Source organism: Macaca nemestrina, chromosome 12 (genome assembly GCF_043159975.1).
Source record: "Macaca nemestrina isolate mMacNem1 chromosome 12, mMacNem.hap1, whole genome shotgun sequence".
NCBI classification, from domain to species: Eukaryota; Metazoa; Chordata; class Mammalia; order Primates; family Cercopithecidae; genus Macaca; species Macaca nemestrina.
In genome coordinates, this window is record NC_092136.1 from 3,690,251 (window position 1) to 3,710,614 (window position 20,364).

The 20,364-nt window shown below is 48.6% G+C and overlaps 1 protein-coding gene across 6 annotated transcripts in view; it reads left to right on the forward strand.

The window, feature by feature from the left end:
- LOC105469739 (SH3 and multiple ankyrin repeat domains 2) overlaps nucleotides 1-20,364 on the forward strand; it is a 666,868-nt gene that overhangs the window by 149,383 nt on the left and 497,121 nt on the right. For all 6 annotated transcript variants that reach the window (XM_011721220.2, XM_071074114.1, XM_011721226.2 and 3 more), the window contains one exon: nucleotides 16,113-16,190. In XM_011721220.2, coding sequence (XP_011719522.2) covers nucleotides 16,113-16,190 — 78 coding nt within the window. The remainder of the gene's footprint in view (nucleotides 1-16,112; nucleotides 16,191-20,364) is intronic.

Genomic DNA, 20,364 nt, shown 5'->3' on the forward strand with positions numbered 1-20,364 from the left:
TCTCAAAAAAAAAAAAAAAAAAAAAAAAAGCAAAGCCTTCCACCACGGCGTGGGACAGATATGCCCCAATGTGCCTTTTCATTCAATGGTAAAATACACATAACCAAAGTATGCCATTTTAACCACTTTTAAGTATGCAGTTCAGTGGCATTAAGTACATTTACATGGCTGTGCAACTGCCCGCCATTCATCTCTGGAACTCTCTTAATCTTGCAAAATTGAAACTCTGTCCCCATCAAACAGTAACTCTCCACTCTCCTCAGCCTCTGGCAACCCCCATTCTACTTTCTGTGCCTATAGATTTTCCTGTGGTAGAGACTTGATATGAGTAGGAGCATAAAGTGTTTGTGCTTTGGTATCTGGCTTATTTCACTGAGTGCAATGTTTTCGAGGTTTGTCCGTGCTGTAGCCTGTGTCGGAATTTTTGGCCCTTCCTTTTTAAGCTGAATAATATTTTTAAGCTAAATAATTGTGTGGATTGTGTACGTGGATATCTGTCAAGGGACGCTCGGGTGGTTTCCACCTTTTGGGTGTCGTGGATAACGCAGCTGTGAGCATAGATGTGCAAATATTTGTTCAAGGCCCTGTTTTCATTTCTTTCGGGGAAAAATACCCACAAGTGGAACCTTGATGTGAAAAAGCAAATCATCTTCACACTCTTCCCTGTAAGTACAAGTGTGAGAGCCGAGGATAGCAGGAAATGAATGTGTCTGGGAAACACTGAAGGCTCCGGGGATGTGAGCCCTGCCCTCTGGGAGGCTGAATCCTAAATGACAAGGCCAAGTGCCACCCCGCCCAGTGTGTGCACCGTGGCCTTATGGGGAGGTGAAGCAGCGGGGTGGGGGCCCCTGCTGGTCCCACAGGAGCGGGGAGCCGTGGGGGTCTAAGCGGTGGGGGCGGCCTGTGGAGTGGAGCTGGTGAGAAGGGGCCCTGGGCTCATGGGGCATAGGAGGGGTGCAGGCACTGCTTTAGGAGGACAGGGGGCTGTTTCTCTGTTTCCTAGGTGCTCAAAGTCAGGTTAATTCTTGGACATCACTATTGAAGGACTTCTCCTTTCCTGCCTTTTCTTTTCTCTTTCTCTGATTTCAAGGAACTTCAAATCTGGAGGGTGTTGAGATGCGGGTGCTACACTAAGCAGCAGAGCAGCGTGGGGTGGGAGGGGATGTGGCTCTTTGTCCTGGAGGAACAGAGGGAGATCTCAGAGGAGGAACTCTGCTGGATGCCCAGGGCTGTTTGTGCCGGGGTCCATCCTCTGCAGGCTGTCGGCATTCTCTTCCCATCCCAAAGCAGTGCTCCCATCCTGTTGGCTCACAGTGGCCTCCAGGGTGAAATCTCAAGCCTCATCCTTTACCCAAGCCATTCCCCAGCCCTTCCATGGCTAGTCACCAGCCCAGGCCCCTCCAGCCACTCTGCTGGAGTCCCACTTTGCTTCTAGCTGTTCAATCTTCCTGGATTCTTTGCCCTGGAAAACTCCTATGCATCCTTCAAGACCCTATTCAGACTTCCTGCCCCTGAGTCAAGCCTTCTGCTAATGACTCCCTCACACAGTTGTGTATTTTTCTCTGCAGCCCTTTGCAAGACACAGCCAGGGCATAATGTCCAGGACCAGGCAGTTACTATGCCTTCCTTGTTTTCTCTGCTGACGCTCCCTTCCCCTTGGGTCTACCTGAGAGGAAGCACGTGTGGATACCATCAGAGGCATAAGCCACTGTCTTTCATACCTGGCACAAGAAAACAGCCAGGCTGGCTGTGGTTGGGTAGCATTTCAGCTGAGCTGTGAGCAGCATTTTACAGAGCTGCTGGCTTCCTCCTCAAGGAAAGCACATTGATGTGGTTTGCATGCAGCTGTGTCCCTAGGTATGCCACGGCGTGTGGATGCTGAAATGTCTGTGTGAGTGTGGAGATTCGTTATTCAGCTGCATTAGAAAAACACATTATGAGGCTTGGCTGTGGTTGGTAAACACATCTGCACCAACATCTGCTTCCTAATTACTGCTTTGGATGGGAAAAACATTCCTTAATTTTCCCCAGTAGATTGCAAGCACATTTTATCTTGAAAACTCCAGAAAAGCCTGTTTTTTGTCACTTGAAATAATTGTGGACAAGATGGTATTTGAAAGTGTTGATGTTTCTTTCTGATTAGAAAAGGTTAACACATTTTGATGATCTGTATTGAGCTTGACTCGATATCACACCACACTCCACATGCCCCATATCTCTCCTTTGCCTCAGCTGCCGGCTCCAGGAGGGTCCCAAGCTGGCCGGGGCTCTCAGGACATCCTCTACCCACCTTGGGCCTCAGGTTAGCACAGGAGCCAGCTGCTTTTGCTATAAAGAGCAGGTTGGGGAATATTTTAGGCTTTGCGTGTTGCGTGAACTCTGTCGTAATCATTCAACTGCCGCTGTAGTGCAAAAGCAGCCATAGACAGTATGTAAATCAGAGTGTAGCCATGTTCCAATAAAACTTTATTTACAAAACAGGGAGTGGGCTGATTTGGCCTGCAAGCTATCCTTTGCTAAGCCTTGGAATGGAAGGCTGCATCTGCTTCTCTCTCCCACCTGTCTTATTGATGGATCCCCTTCCCCAGGACTGAGTGGCTTCTCCTGCAGCCAGGAAGCCTCTGGAGGTAGTGTGGAGAGCCGTCCCCTTCCGGGGGGACAGCTCTTCCAACTCCCGCCTGTGTGCCCCCTTTTCGGTCTGGGTAGAAATGCCTTAGCTGGCGCCCTTGGTTTTGATTCCCAGCCTTGCCTAGCCTCCAGGAGCCAATGGGCAGGGTCATAGGCTCTGGGCTGGTTGGCCCCTTGATCTCTGGCTACAAGGTCAGTTGGAATGTCTTTGAGTGGTCTAGGATCCAGCTTTGTGTATCCCTCATACTCATCCTTAGGGTTCTAGGGTGTCTTTAATCTCCTCCCTCATGCCCTCCTCAAACTCTTTGGAGTGTCCTACTGATGCAGTTAAAGAAGCTGGTCCAAACCACATCTCGTGTGATGCCAAGAGAGGCACAGCTTCATGTCTGCGTCTTCCAGTAAGTGACTGGGAGGAATGCAGAACCCCTACCTTTGTCCTGTAGGTACTGCGTGTTGTACTTGACCCAAAGCTGCTTTCCTTCCTGAGTCACCAGCTGAACACCTTGCTATACTCACTCCCCCTTGTCTACACACGTGTGAGACATGTGATTGCATTAGAGCAGGTACTCACGCAGGCAGCAGAAACCACTCTGGTAACTTTAAGCAGGAAGGGTGCCATACAGGGCGCACACACACAGGGCATGCAGGGAGTAGTGTTGAACAATAGACTGTTCAGGGGTGGGGCAGAGATGCCTTTGAATCAAGACAGGATTCAAGGAAAGGAGTCAGGAGGCAGCCCTGAGAAAGTGGAACAGTAATTCAAAGAGGCATGGTGGTCTGGGTTTCATCTGGGCTAGCCCATTGCCTTGCTTTGCTATGCTGTCCTGGACAACCGATTTTCTCTCTAGGGCCCTAAATTTACTCATCTGTAATGTGGGGATAATTATACCAAATTCACAGGGTTGCTAACGGACTAAAAATAGAAAACAAATATATGGTAATATGGTATTCCTGGAACATAATAGATGCTCAGTAAGTAGTGGCTGTAATGATAGCAGTGGTGTTGGTGGTGATGGTGAAGGTGGTGATGATGAAGGTGGTGATGGTGAGGCTGATGGTGATAATGATGAAGGTATTGATGATGAAGGCGATGGTGGTGGTGGCAATGATGAAAGTGGTGATGATGGTGGTGGCTGATAGTGATGGTGAAGGTGAAGATAGTGATGGTGCTGATGGTGGTGGTGATGGTGATGGTAACCATAAGTAGTGGTGATGGTGACGGTAACCATGGTAATGGTGATGGTGATGGTCATGGTGACAGTGATGATGGTGATGGTGGTGGTTGATGGTGGTGGTGGTTGTGATGGTAATCATGGTGATGGTGATGATGGTGGTCATGGCGACAGTAATGGTGATGGTGGTGGTGGTTGATAGTGATGGTGCTGATGATGGTGGTGAGGGTGGTCATGGTGATAGTGATGGTAGTCATGGTGTTGGTGATGATGGTGGTGGTTGATAGTGATGATGGTGATGGTGGTAGTTGGTGGTGGTGGTGGTGGTGATGGTGATGATGGTGGTCATGGTGACGATGGTGGTGGTGGTTGATAGTGATGGTGCTGATGATGGTGGTGAGGGTGGTCATGGTGATAGTGATGGTAGTCATGGTGATGGTGATCATGGTGGTGGTTGATAGTGATGATGGTGATGGTGGTGGTGGTGGTGGTGATAGTAATCATGGTGATGGTGATGATGGTGGTCATGGCAACAGTAATGGTGATAATGGTGGTGGTTGATAGTGATGGTGCTGATGATGGCTGACCATGAGCATGGTCATGGTGATGGTGACGGCAACGCAGCAGAATAAATGAGGTTTCTAGCTGAGCTGTAACCTCCACATTGGAATTACCCAAAGAACCTGTGAATAGTACAGATGCCAGGCTTCTGTGAATAGTACAGATGCCAGCCCATAACCCAGAATCGCAGTGATGCCGAGGAATCTGCAGAGCAGCAGCTGGCTCCACTGTGAGACAGGACCAGCATAGCAGACTCCATGCCCATTAAGGTCTCTTTCCATTCTGCCCTCACAGAGCATGAGCCAAGTTACTGTGGCATCTAATGGTGGCTTGACAGGCCTTCTCCCTGAACATGGCCTGTGGTCACCAAATACACAGTCATGGTTGCAGTGTTCCCTTGTGGAGCTGGGGAACTTGTCAAGCAAAGGCATTTTATTTGCCTTCCCTAGATTTTCAGATTCTTCCAGTTACTTTGGATGAGTCTTATAGCCCTTGAGCTTTTCTGCTACAGACACTGGGGGTCAGGGTGCAGTGTTCTGTTGTCTAGGACTGTGCCAAGCATTGCTGGGCATTTAGGATTTAGTTTCTGGGCACTAAACAGCAGGAGTGTTTGTCACTCAGTTTGCCATTGAGACTACTTGTGTACATCACCCCCTCCCTCTTTCTACTTGTAGATTAAGTCATGGTACTAATGATGATGGCAGTGCTAATGGTAATGATAGTGACGGTGATCACGTTGATGGTGAGTGATGGCAGGTGATGGTGATGATGATTGTGATGATGGTGGTGATGGTGATGGTTGTGATGATGATGGTGATAGTTGTGATGATGCTGGTGATGATGTGGATGGTGATGTTGGTGATGGTGGTGGTGTTGAGGATGGTGGTGACAGTGATAATGATGATGGTCATACTGATGGCGAGTGATGCAGGTGATGGTGATGATTGTGATGGTGGTGATGCTGGTGATATTGATAGTGGTAGTGGTGGTGGTGGTGATGGTGATAGTGACAGTGGTCATATTGATGGTGAGTGATGGTGGTAGTGGTGGTATAATGGTGTTAGTGGTAGTGGTAATGATGGTGGTGATGGTGATGATGATTGTGATGATGGTGGTGATGGTGATGATGGTTGTGATGATGCTGGTGATGATGTGGATGGTGATGATGGTGATGGTGGTGGTGGTGAGAATGCTGGTGAGGATGGTGGTTACAGTGATAATGATGATGGTCATACTGATGGTGAATGATGCAGGTGATGGTGATGATTGTGAATGTGATGGTGGTGATGCTGGTGATATTGATGGTTATAGTGGTAGTGGTGGTGGTGGTAATGGTGGAGATGGTGATAGTGACAGTGGTCATATTGATGTTGAGTGATGGTGGTAGTGGTGATGATGGTGATAGTGGTAGTGGTGATGATGGTGGTGATGGTGGCGATGGTGATAGTGACGATGGCTTTATTGATGGTGACTGATGCAGGTGTTGGCGATGACGATGAGGATGGTGACGATGACAATGATGGTGATGCTGCTATTGACGATATTCCCGTAACACGCTTCTCGTTATTAAATCTAAAAGCACCCAGGTGTATGGATTGTTACATGTGCTTTATCAGTTTTAGGCAGGCCTTACTACCTCCACACTTGTAATAAAATACACTATGATCAGAATATTCTCTCTTCTTTTATGAAATCACCTAATTAGGGCTTTGATTATAAGTATCAAATTGTGTCTAATCTGTCAACCCCTCACCTCATCCTGGCTTTCGAAGAGCTCCAGAGGGAGGGGAGCAGCCTGGGGTTCATTTTTCTGCCCTGGATGACGAAGGAGTGAAGCAAGTTTTAAATATCAAAGGTTACTGGGCTAGGCCAATTTGTCTGGGAGGTAAAAATAATAAAATAAAAACCTGCCTCTCTTTGATACCAGTGCAAGCCAGGGTAGGAAGACGTCGTGTTTCCTGCTTGCGTCTCTGTGCTTGCTGGTGTCCCATGGAGCACCTCTCCACTCTGTGGCAGTTCCCATGGGACCACCATGGGGTGATAGCCCTCTGAGCACTGGGCATTGCGGGCGTGGGTCTCGCTGAGTGGAGATGGCATCCACACACCCTTTCCTTCACCTGCCCCAGCTTCGGTGGATGGTTTGGTTGACTTTCCCTTTATACAGGTCAGAAGATTCAGGAATGGTCAAAGTCCGCTCTGTTAGTAGACGGGGAAGCCAGGCTTCCAACCCACCCCTTGTGAATGCATTCCCATAACCCACTGACTGGGGAAGGGGCCTTTATTGGGCATGGGTCAGGCAGAAGCACCCGTGTCCATGGCAGTGAGGGATATACTCATGTTTACCCTGGACCTTACTTAGAGGCACAGCTCTTCAAGGGGAGGGCTGGTCTGAGGGACCAGGTTCTAGCCCTGCCCCGATGACACCAGCGTCCCAGCCACTTCCCCCGTGTTACTTATGCAGACATCTTAGTTGTTTTTACATTTATGGCTGCCCAAACAGCCTTATTTCAAAAGATAATTTAACCTGAAAACAAACTCCTGACTTACAGTTTGGAGTGTGCAGTAATTTGTGTCTGTGACATTTAAGTGAAGACAGCCTCAGTGCCGTTGAAAGGAAATGGCTTGACGGGGCCTGGAGCTTCCGAGTTAACATCCTGGTTGCAACGTTGTCTGTTTCTGTGGGCACATCTGCCACCAGTGTTTCTGCTTTTGACCTCTGCCTTCTCTTACTTCATGCCCATTTGTTTATGAAGACACTCCACCCACTTCTGTCTCCAGAAGCTCTCTTGGCTTCACAGACCCCCCCCACCGCCCACCTTCCCTGCTCACCGCACATCTCCCTGGGAGAGTTCTGTACCTCCCCCTCCAACTTCCACACTCACTGCTCATCTCCCCAGGAGAGCTCTGCACCCCCCCCCCCGCCAACTTCCATACTCATTGCTCATCTCCCCGGGAGAGTCCCGCACCCACCCCCAACTTCCCCACTCACTGTATATCTTCCTGGGAGAGCTCTGCACCCCTCCGCGCAACTTCCCCACTCACTGTACATCTTCCTGGGAGAGTTCTACACACCCTCCCCTAAGCTTCCCCCCTCACTGCTCATCTCCCCAGGAGAGTTCTGCACACATGGCTTCCACCTTCCCATGGCTCTTGTCTCACTGACACAGAGTGGTCAGACTTTTGTCCCTGCTTGCTCAAAGCCAGTCACACCCATATGGCACTTCCATGGTCCCGCCTCTGTCCCCATCCAGCTCAACGTCTCTGTGGCATCTCTCAGCGTCTGCACTGCACACTCCCGTTACCCAGGTTCCCTCCTGCAGTGACTCCCGAGGTGACCTCAGGCGGGCCTGTCTGTGTCCTTGCACACCCTCCAGAAAACCCCAAGAGTCCCCAGTCAGGGTCTCCCAGCTCACTTCTGCCCTGAGCTCTGGCAGTGATGTTTGCTCCTGGCCCGTGTCCCCATGTGCTGACCTCTTAGGAGCCTCCACTGTGGCAACTGCTCCCCACTCTGTAAATAATGCCCTTCCCCTGGAGCTCAGGCCTGAAACCTGGCCGCCTCCTGTTTCTCACCGTCCCTCTCATCCCGGGGCTTGTCCGTTCCCTCTCCACCCTCTCCGGGCCCGTCTACCCCTCTTGTCTCCTCCACCCGTCTTGTCCCCACCATCCCTCTCACCCTTGCCTGGGGCCCTGCCGTCTCTCCCCAGGACTACGTATTCACTGTCCAGCCTCTGTCTTCCCTTCCAGTCTGTTTTCCCTCAAATCCACTTTCTGTCACCCGAGTTCTTCATCCCTCCTCTGCTGAGAACCCCCTTTGCATAACCCAGGACTTGTGTCCTGTGCCCTTCTCTCCTGTCCAGCCCAGCTCGTCCCAGCTTGCTGCAGCCTGGCCCCACCACTGCCTTCTTGCCTCCCGGCCCCTCGCTGGTTTCTACTATGGGATGGCCTCTGCCTCCGCTGGCTGTCTCTCCTCCCATCCCAGGGCTCAGCTTGCCCAGCCAGCCACACCTTCTCCACTGTCTGCATCAGACCCACCCGTCCTGAGGCGGTGTTGTTGTTTCCTGTGTCCCCTCTCCAGCCCAAGCCTGGCAGAGACCTTGACCTTCTGGTTTGCATCTGTGTCTCCAGGGACTAGGACGGTACCTGGCAGCTCCGTGAAGACTCACTGCGTGCATCGATGAGCAGCTTTCTCCGTCTGTCTCTTCATCTGTAAATGGAAATGATGGGGTCCGGGGAATCCATTTGCTGGTGGGAACTGCAGGTGTTCATCTGTGAATGGAAATGATGGGGCCTGGGGGTCCAGCAGCTGATGGGACCTCCAGGCACACTGTGTTCTCGGTGGGCACAGTGTGAGCCCCAGGAATGCTCCTTCGGTGGGAGGTACATTTATTAAGGGAAGTGTCTCGGAAAATTCATGCCAAGAGAAAAAGTGGCAGTGAAAATGATATTCTTCTTGATGCTTGGGTCTTCAAAAAGCATTCCAATTGCTTCTATATTTATACTTCGCTGAATTATTTAAAAGGATAAAGACCTGTCAGATAAGATACACCTCTGAAAGGAATCCAGGGCAGCCAGCAGCCTCGCAAGGGAACCGAAAGCTCCCACCAGCACCTCCTGGATCACAGTTTTTCCTTTCTCCTCCTTTCCGAAGCTGCAAGTCTTTGCAGTTTTTCACATTAACCTTGTCTGTAAAATGGGCCTCCTGTTCCCCCTGGCAGAGAGTTCTCCCATCCCTTGAGAGTTAAATCAGAAGGAGCGGGTAGATGTGCGTTTTGAACTGCAAAACACGTACATGTTCACACACGTGTACACAGACACGTGTGTGATATGCACACATACATGGAGGTGTCATTGTTATTAAGCTAAGTGAACCGTGTACCTTTGCACTTCGAAATAACGAACTGGAACCTGATCTCTTTTTGACGTCTAGGAAACACTGCGGTAATGGGTCGGAGGTATGATACTGACTCGGTCAAAGTCACTGGGCGAGCGGAGGTAGTGGAGGATTTTTCTTAGGTCCTGCCTGTATCCCCCTGGAATGGCAGTGTCTGCCGAGGGTTTATTCTTAGCTTTTTGTTGGAAATACGTGTCCTTTATAATAGGGAATTTTCTTTTCTTTTTTCTTTTCTTTCTTTTCCCTCCCTCCCTCTCTTGCTTTCTCTCTCTCTCTCTCTCTTTCTTTCTTTCTCTCTCTGTGTCTTTTTTTTTTTTTTTTTTTGAGACAGGGTCTCGCTCTGTCACCCAGGCTGGAGTGCAGTGGCACAATCACAGCTCACTGCAGCCGCGACCTCTTGGGCTCAAGGGATCCTCCTGCCTCAGCCTCCCAAGTAGCTGGGACTACAGGCGCGCACCACCACGCCTGGCTAATTGTTTTCATTTTGTGTAGAGACGGGGTCTTGCTATGTTGCCCAGGCTGGTCCGAAACTCCTGGACTCAAGCGATCCTCCTGCCTTAGCCTCCCAAAGTGTTGAGATTACAAGTGTGAGCCACCATGCCCAGACTATAATAGGGAATTTTCAGAAAAGGTTCTTACTGAGAGATAAGAGGAAGAGTGTCCCCAGGCTCCTCCCTGAGCAGGTCTCTCGTATTCTGAATTCCAATTTGCCAGGCCGCTCTCAGCCATCTGGGTCTTGTCAGTGCTGGGTGGTTCTTCTAGGCCACTGGGCCAGGGTGCAGTTAGAGCCCAGAGCAAACGGGTGAGCAAGACCCCCAGGGAGCAGCCTTCACATCCCCACGGTTGCCCACCCCCATGAAGTCCCTCCTCCCTTGCTGCCCTATTCTCTCTTTCCTGCCCCCACCACACCCCAGAAGATGGAAACTGGCTGAAAGCCATCGCCCCATTCTCCTGGCCATGTGGTCTCTCCTCCTCTTTGTTTTCTCTCTTACCAAAGTGAAAAACAAAGTGTTGCTCACCATAGCCTGATAATACTGTGATTTTAGTAAATACTTTGGGCTGGGTGCAGTGGCTCACGCATGTCATCTCAGCACTTTAGGAGGCCGAGGTGGACAGATTGCTTGAGCCCATAAGATCAAGACCAGCCTAGGAAACATGGTGAAACCCTGTCTCTACAGAAAATACAAAAATTAGCGAGGCATGGTGGTGCAAGGCTGTAATCCTAGCTACTTGAGAGTCTGAGGTGGAGGATCGCTTGGGCCTGGGAGGTAGAGGTTGCAGTGAGCTGAGATTGCACCAGAGCAAGACCCTGTCTCAAGAAAAGAAAAAAAGAAAGACTCTTTGGGTTGGAAATAACAGGACCCCACTGGGGGTGATTTGATGGGAAATTCTGGACTCATGATCAGGACACAGGGCAAGTCCTGCAGCTGAGGCAGAGCAGGGATGGGCTAGGTCAGGACTGGAAAAACCAGAGGCCCGGCCAGTGCTGTCCACACTCTGCCTTATCCCGGTGGAGAAGGCTGCGTTCTGTGCATCTCTTGAAATGCCGGTCACCCGCAGAAACTCACCATTCCCAGTTTCCTGGTAACACCCGATGGGCCCATGTGGCTGGGACTCGGAGGTGCTGTACTCATATGGGTGGGCCCCTCTCCTGGGGGTCAGGGGTCACTTTCCAAGGACAAGGCATTGCTGAGGGTGGAAGGAGACCCCTACCTGTGTCATTGATGGTGTATCAGGCTCGTTATGCTGCCACCAAGCCCGGTGTCCCCACTTTAAAAAGGTGGAAACTGAGGCTCAGAAGACAAGAGGCAGAACCGCTCTCTCAGAGCTGACGCTGGTTATCACCCTGCACTCCCTGGGACCAGCCTAAGTGGGGCCTGAAGATTGTTGTTAATATGTCTAGTGTTAGGGCATCCTGCCGATGTGGTCATTTCTGTGAACGTGTGACTGTGTTGGGGAGATGCAGGACTACTTAATTAAAACCAGAGTGGGTACCCTTTTTTCTGTAAAGACCCAGAGAGTAAATACTTCAGGCTTTGCAGCTGCAGAAAAGATGCAGGTGAGTGGATGTGGTCGTATCCCAATAAAACTTTATTTACACAATTAGATGTGCAGAATTCGGCCTGAGGACCATAGTTTGCAACCCTAAAATGAAATAAGCAGGCCCAGAGTCTCAACCTGCACCTCCCACGGTGTGGACCTGGGGCACGGCAGAACGGACACCAGGGCTTTCTGTTTTTGAAACTCTGGGTTTAATTATACCCCAAACATGAAAGATTTGTTTGCTGAACATGGTTGTGTCTTTGAAAATTCCCTTACATATTTTTTCCTGTACTCAAAGCAACACATGTTTATGGCAATAATTAGAAGAGTATGAAAATCCCAGCATAAAACCCGGAATCCACATTTGTGCTTTTTCCAGGGGTTTCCCACCCTGAAACCCTGTGCAGAGCGTCACCCTATATCGGCTGCTGCACGTTCTTGCAGACTCACACGTTGTTTTGAAACACCATGGGCTTCTAGCGACTCGTTTCCTTGTGTTTGCTTTTTCTCAGCTCAGCCTCCATCTGCAGTGTTGTTCGAGCCTCACACGTGGCTTTGCCGGCTCTCCTTTCACCTCTGCCCCACGGGCCTCAGGCTGACAGCTTCATGGGCATCCATCCCTCCCCTGCTGACATGCGTAGTGAGAGGTGACAGAGGCCACCTCCACCTTCCCACTCCCCAGGAGTGAAGCATCTTCTGTGAAACCTGCTGGACTGTCCCTGAGTCTGAGGACACGTTCCAGGGACAAGACCCTGAATAGCATAGGGCTTGGCGTCCCCTAGAGGCCTGACCAGCTGGGGCCAGGGCCTGGTGGGCTTGGGGAGTGGCATGTCATTCATACAGGAGACTGTGGTCTGTGTTGTTCTGAAACTGTTCTAGAGATGCTGCTGTTCATGACTCATATCCATCATCAGTAACATTTGGAGCCATGAAGACAGGGGTTGTTGACCTCAGCTTTATTGAGGTTTGGGGCTGGACAGTTTTTTGCCGTGGGGGGCTGTCTTATTCATTGCAGGATGCCTCACAACATCCCTGGTCTTAACCCAGTCAGTGCCAGTAGTACTCACAGCCGTGACAGCCAAAAATGTCTCCAGACATTGCCAGATGTTCTCATGAAGGCAAAATCACCCCCAGTTGAGAAGCACTGTGCCAGGAGGTGGGGACACCATGGTGGTCTTGCTTCTAATTGGAATCTTGGTACAGGGGCTCTGGGGATCCCTCTCTGACCAGCCTGACCTTCCTGCAGGGCGGTGGGACAGAACACTCAGCACGGTCTGTGAACCGGTCCACACTCAATTCCACATGCCTGACTCAGTGGCATCTGTGGCCAGAGCCCCCCACTCTGTACAGAGGCGGCCTCAGTGGGGCTGGAGGCAGAGTGCACCCCCAAGTATGCAGGTGGCTTTTTACACAGTCGGTGACCAAAGCCGGCCACGGTCACCGAGGCCCCAGGATGCTGGAGAATACAGAGGCAGGAGAGCCTTTTCCACCGAACTCACATCCCCCGACCTGTGTCTCCCAAGTGAGCACAGCCTACACTCTTAGCTGCCGGAGAAGGTGTGGTTCCCTCGTTAATAATCACCATCATGGGGCTGAGGCCTGGTCGGCTCCCCACCCTGAAACCAGCCGGGTCCTGAGAGCTCAGTGTGCTCCTGGCCTGCCCCACCCGCCCAGCCAGGGATGAAGATTCTCTGCCAGGGCGGCCGCCTTCCTGCTATCTGTCCTCTTAAATATGTGTGCAACCCTCTATCAAGATGTAATTCACACACCACACAGTTCACCTATCTGAAGTGTGAGGCTCCATGATCGCTAGTCTGTTCACAGAGTTGTGCGGCCATTACCACTGTCAACCATTACCACTGTCAGCCTTAGAATTTTTTTTTTTTTTTTTTAACCCAGACTGAAACTCAGGATCTGTTGGCAGCTGCTCCCTACTTCCTTCTGGATTTCTAGCTCTCTTTCTTATTTTTATTTTCTTTTATTTATTTATTTATTTTGAGACAAGAGTTTCGCTCTTGTTGCCCAGGCTAGAGTGCCATGGCGCAGTCTCAGCTCACTGCAACCTCCACCTCCCAGGTTCAAGTGATTCTCCTGCCTCAGCCTCCCGAGTAGTTGGGATTACAGGCACCTGCCACCACGCCCGGCTAATTTTTGTATTTTTAGTAGAGACGGGGTTTCACCATGTTGTTGGCCAGGCTGGTCTTGAACTCCTGACCTCAGCTGATCCGCCTACCTCAGCCTCCCAAAGTGCTGGGATTACAGACGTGAGCCACGGCGCCCGGCCAGTCAGCTCTCTTTCAAATCTCCTGATCTGCCGCGTCCCACCACCTGTGCCGTGTCTACTCAGCATCTTGCTGTTCCTGAGGATGAGGCTCCTCCGGGGCCCGGGCTGGGGTCTCTGAGCCGTCCTCGGTGGGAAGCCCTGGTCATTTAATCCACGTATCCCTTTATTTGGTGTGTGTTTGTGTGGTGTTGAGTCCAGGTGGTCACACCTGTTGTCTGTACACTAGACTAGGTAAGGATGGAATTCGCAGGATCTGCCCAGTATAGGCTTCGGCTGTCACCTGCGCTGAGGCCCCGAGTCCTGTAGGAGAAGGTGCCCCCAGCCCAGAGTCAGGCCCCTGCTGCCGAGGCACAAGCAATCAGCCAGCTCCTGATCATTTAAATGCACTTCCAAAAACAGTTTACTTATTCTAAATAGCCAACTGCATTTGGAGGCAAAATTATTCTAATAGTTGGTCCAGCTACGTCGACATTCTACCACTGCCTTTTTATTGGTCGTTATTTGCTGCTGCAGTCCTCACTGGCCTCACTGGCTACATCGACGTTCTACCACTGCCTTTTATTGGTTGTTATTTGCTGCTGCAGTCCTCACTGGGAGCTTCAGAGGGGTTGGCGAGAAGTTCTCCATCAACCCCATGGACAAATAGTAGATGCCCAATCAGTGGATGGACGCACATTCATTTTTGTTATGCAAATGTGTAAGAGGCTGGGTGCAGTGGCTCACACCCGTAATCCCAGCACTTCGGGAGGCTGAGGCAGGCACATCACTTATCACTTGAGCCCAGGAGTTTGAGACCAGGCTAGACAACATGTGGGATCTCGTCTTTACAAAAAAAAAAAAAAAAAAAAAAAAAAAAAAAATATATATATATATATATATATATATATATATATATATATATATACACACATACACACACACACACACACACACACACAAATTAGCTGGGCATGGTGGCACGTCCCTGTAGTCCCAGGTACTCAGGAGGCTGAGGTGGGAGGTCGAGGGTGCTGTGAGCTGTGATCGCCACTGCACTTTAGCCTGGGTGACAGAGTAAGACCCTGTCTCAAAAAAACAAACAAAAACACTTTTGCTTGCTTTTAACAGCATTAAATAATATAAGCCCACATATTAAAACAAAAAAGATTCTCCGGCCAGGCATGGTGGTTCACGCCTCTAATCCCAGCATTTTGGGAGGCAGAGGCCTGCAGATTACTTGAGCCCAGGAGTTCTAGACTAGCCTGGGCAATATAGTGAGACCCTGTCTCTACCAAAAAAAAAAAAAAAAAAAGTTATCTAGGCATGATGGCACATGCTTGTTGTCCCAGCTGTTCAGGAGGCTGAGGTGGGGAGAACTGCCTGAGCCCAAGAGATGAAGGTTGCAGTGAGCCAAGATTGCACCACTGTACTCTAGCCCCAGCAACAGAGCAACACTATGTCTCAAAAAATAAAAATAAAATGAAAAAAGATTATTTCTGTTCTCTCCCTAATCCTTTTCCTTTCCATGAAAGTAAATACTGTTAACTGGTGCATATCCTTCCAGACATGGTCCCTGCTTTTCTATAATAGAGACTTTAAGCCTTTATTAGTTTCTCTTTAAGCCTTTAAAATGTAAATGAAATTAAGCAGTATTACTGGGGATTTTGTTGTTGTTTTTTTTTTTCGTTTTTTTTGTTTTGAGATGAAGTCTAAGTTTCGTTGCCCGGGCTGGAGGGCACTGGGTGCGATCTCGGCTCACTGCAACCTCTGCCTCCTGGGTTCAAGTGATTCTCCTGCCTCAGCCTCCTGAGTAGCTGGGATTACAGGAGTATGCCTCCATGCCCGGCTAATTTTTGTATTTTTGTAGAGATGGGGTTTCACCATGTTGACCAGGCTGGTCTCGAACTCCTGACCTCGGGTGATCCACCACCTCGGCCTCCCAAAGTGCTGGGAGTACAGGTGTGAGCTACCACGCCTGGCAAATATTATTGTTTTGAGGCTTGCCTTTTTAATTTAGAAGTTCCTGGATATGTTTCTTGTCAGTTTATAGTCATCTGCCTTGTTTTGTCCTGAGACTGCCTAGGTGAAGAATGTTCTAGAATATATCCCCACTGTTCCCTATTTTAGAACATGTATGCTATCTCCAGATTTTCTTTTCTTGTTTTCTTTTTCTTTTTCTTTTTTTTTTCTTCTTTCTTCCTTTCTTTCTGTATTTTATTGAAGATATTTCACTTGTTATATATTGTATACAATGTGCAAGACTTTTTATAGAATATAGTCTTAAAAAGTGAAATTGTTTGGCCATAGGGTGTTTTTTATTTATTATTTTATTTTATTTTTTTAATAGATTCTACCCAGCTGCTGTCCAAAGTGTTGGCAGCAGGTGAACCTCACCTGACAGCATACGGGAACCAGATGAAAGCAACATGCCTTCCCTTTTAACTTTGCACTTCTGTTTCCCTGGTTTCCTGTGAGCTTGAGACTCTGGACAGATTTCTTTGGAGAATGTCTGTGCTACCATTTTACAAACAGGTTTCTCCTTTTCTGTTTGCAGGATAGCTGTGCAAGAGTGCTTCTGTTTCGAGGCGGAAATAAGGAGTTAAAAAACTACAACAGCCAGACTCCCTTTCAGGTAAAAGAGATCTCAGCATCAGGAAGGCCTGTGTGTGGATCACAGTGGGTAATGGCTCTGCATCTCTGCGGTCGTGTTTGTATGTGTGACATGAGGCTGGCTCGTTCTGTTGCGGATGTTTTCTTATTCGGAGGCTGCTCCGGGTGCCTCCCTCTCTTGGTGCAAAGCTGCCGCCCTGTCTCAGTGTGCCTGCTTGCACTGGCTCCTTCCTGTTAGAGCAAATGGCACAAATAATGTGGAAATGCGTGCAGCAGTCAGCGCTGGAAAGGCAGCAAAGACGTAAGTGCGTCCAACCGTGCAGCTGTTGGGAGATGCTGGCTTTGCCGCCTCTCCGTCCAGTGGGACAGGCTGCCTGAGGATCACACGGGAGGGGACTTGCCTTCCATCAGCACCCCTAGGGCATCCGCTGTCCCAGAGTGGAGGGAGAACAACCCCAGCCAACATGGTCCAGGGTGTTCTGAGGTGGAATGCACAAGCCCAGGTCCTAAACTTTTTTAAAAATTGTGGCAAAATACATACAACATCACATTTAACATTTGAACCATTTTAAAGTGTACACTTTGGTGGCATTAAGTATATTCATGATGCTGTGCAAAACCATCCCCATTATCTAGCTAAGAACTTATCGCCTCCAAAAGGAAACCCTGTACCCACTAACCAGCCACTCCCCACTCCCCTCCCCCAGCCCCTAGAAAACCACTCATGACTTTCCATCTCTATGAATTTGTCTATTCTGAATGTGTGATATGAATGAGGTCATGTAATAGATGAGATTTTGCATCTGACTTCTGTCACTCAGCATCGTCGCTGAGGCTCGCCTGCGTTGTAGCCTGCGCCTGTGCTTCACTCCTTTTCATGGCTGGGTAATATTCTGTTGCACAGAAATGGAGCTCGTCTACTTCTGATGCCGTTGTCCAGAGAACTGTTTAGGGTGAAATAAAATATTTTAAGCTAAATGCTAATTTTTTTTAGCTAAATGAGTTATAGAAATGCTTTTTGATGTTATACACAGTCAGATCCACTTGAACTGAAAATTGACATTTCCATGATTCTCCTCATTTGGAAATGATTTGTATATCTTATTGCACTGAGAGAGGACTTTAGTTTAGAATCAGCTTCCACGAATGATTTTACTAATACTCTTCTTAGACATTCCTAATATATACAGGCTTGTAGTGTTGAAAATGAATGAGTTCAGCCCAACAACTGGGCCCAGATGCTTCATAACCACTATTAGTCCATTCTCATGCTGTTAATAAAAGCACACCTGACACTGGGTAGTTTATAAAGGAAACAGGTTTAATTGACTCACAGTTCAGCATGACTCGGGAGGCCTCAGGGAACTTATAATCATGGCGGAAGGGGAAGCAGACACATCCTTCTTCACATGGTGGCATTAAGGAGAAGTGCCGAGCAAAAGGGGGAGAAGCCCTTTATAAAATCAGATCTCATGAGAACTCACTCAATATCGTGAGAACGGCAGCATGGGGGTAACTGCCCCCATGATTCAGTTACCTTTACCTCCCACTGGGTCCCTCCCATGACACGTGGGGATTATGGGAACTACAATTCAAGATGAGATTTGGGTAGGAACACATTCAAACCATGTCAACCATTAGGGAGTTTACTTTAACTCTTCAGTCATGGTGAGCCTGGATTTTAGTCTTGAATCTGGCCGTTTGCAAATGTCTAATATAAAGTAGATGGTTGGAATGGGTCCCTGGTTTGCTGATGGGTCTATAGAGATTCCAGTTACACTCCAAGAGAATGTCCTCTTTCCAGTGGGGAATATGAGGAGGCTGCGGCTTTCTTTGATTTCATGGTGTGACTGCGTCTGCCCCTTTGGGGTTAGCTATGCATTTGTGGGCTTGGATTCAACATTATTTTTGGGGGCATCAAATAATATATTTCTTTGGTCCTTTATTTTAAAAAGTCACATAGTTGCTTAAATTGCTCAAAAAACAGCTGCTGATGCCCGTTGACTCAAGGCAAACACTTGGGTAATCATGAAAGCCATTTCTGACTCTCCTGGGCGGTAGCCTACAACCACCACACAGCACTCCAGGGAAGTGAGTCTTCCATGGCAGCCAGGATGAAAGGTCGGTTCGGGTGGCCTGTCCCTTCCCTGTCAGTCCCCATTACAGCCTTGTCGCCATTGGCACAGTGACCACCGGGGATGGGGATGCCCTTATTACGTGAGACCTGGCAGGATGCTTAGTACGCCTTCACAGCAGCAAAGCTGCACCAGCACCAACCCTGTGCCATCTGTCTCTATTTTGCTAAGGACAATCAATCAGTGCCACAAATGATTCCAAAAGAAAGTGATGCGCACTGTCACTGAACTGATCAGACTCCGTACACCATAGACGTTGCTCGGGTAACTGGCGGAATGAGGTCTCTGCCAATCTACGTGCCCAGAATGGGCCCTGGCAGTGCCTGTCAGGAGCCAACTTTCTCCTCCTTATCTTCCTGCCTCGTGTTTTATTAATACAAAGAGACTGGATTCACTCTGTGGATCTTTGCCCGTAAAATATCCCCAGCTTTTATTTTTCATTCACAGTTGTTCTTACCCTCTCAGTTATGAAAAATGAATCATTTAATATTGAGTTTGTGGGAGAAATGATGACTGACTGCACGATTTAAAAGGGATCAAATATGTTCATCTGGAAAGTGCTGATGATGTACAACTGTGCTGCAAAGGCAGGTTTTTCTAAGAAGTCTTGGGATAGTTGTTGGAGTTCATCTGGCTGACCCTTGCTTAATGATTTAAAATACTGGACAGACAGCATCAGAAGACCTAGGAGCTTGAGAGAAAGGCAGATTCTCGGGATTCACCCCAGTCCCACTGGATCAGAAACTCTTGGGGGCAGGGACCAGTGCTCTGTGTTCTCCTAAGCCCTCCAGGGATTCTAATGTTTACTCTGGTTTGAGAATCAGAAGATAGACAGAAGTGGATTTATCTAAGGTAGAGACGAAGCACTTAAACATTTTGGGTGGGTGTTGAAGAGTGATGGTGATGATGTGGTGATAATGATGGTGTTGATGGTGATAATGATGGTGATGTTGATGGTGGTGGTGGTGGTCATGATGATGGTGATGTTGATGGTGATCATGGTGGTCATTATGATGGTAACGATGGTAGTTATGACGACGGTAACGTTGATAGTAGTCATGGTGTTCATGATGGTAATGGTGATGGTGGTGGTCATGATGATGGTAACGTTGATGGTTGTGATGGTAGTTATGATGATGGTAATGTTGATAGTGGTCATGGTGTTCATGATGGTAATGTTAATGGTGGTGGTGGTGGTCATGATGATGGTAACGTTGATGGTTGTGATGGTAGTTATGATGATGGTAATGTTGATAGTGGTCATGGTGTTCATGATGGTAATGGTGGTGGTGGTCATAATGATGGTAACGTTGATGGTTATGATGGTAGTTATGATGATGGTAATGTTGATAGTGGTCGTGGTGTTCATGATGGTAATGTTGATGGAGATGGTGGTGGTCATGATGATGGTAATATTGATGGTGATGGTGATAATAGTGATGATTTTGATGATGGCCATGATTATGGTGATTAAGATACTGAAAATGGGCCGGGCACAGTGGCTCACGCCTGTAATCCCAGCACTTTGGGAGGCCGAGGTGGGTGGACCACCTGAGACTGGGAGTTCGAGACCAGCCTGACCAACATGGAGAAACCCCATCTCTACTAAAAATACAAAATTAGCTGGGAGTGGTGGCGCATGCCTGTAATCCCAGCTACTTGGGAGGCTGGGGCAGGAGAATAGCTTGAACCTGGGAGGCAGTGGTTGCCTTGAGCCAAGATCGTGCCATTGCACTATAGCCTGGGTGACAAGAGCAAAACTCCGTCTCAAAAAAAAAAAAAAAAAAAAAAAAAGATACTGAAAATTTTAATGATGATGAGAGTGATGAATTTTCCATTTGCACAAAGTTTTAAAGTTCACAAATGCTTTTCTATATGTTCTTGTTTAATGTTCAGCAATCCAATGAGGTTGGCTTTTTTATCCCCAGTTTGTGGGAGAAATGGAAATCTAGAGAGACAGATGGTAAGAATTCCAAAATCAGTGATAAGTCAGTGGTCTCCAGCCTTCTGACTTCCGGTCCAGGGCTCTGGGATCTGTGGTGAGGAAGAAGCTTCTTTGTG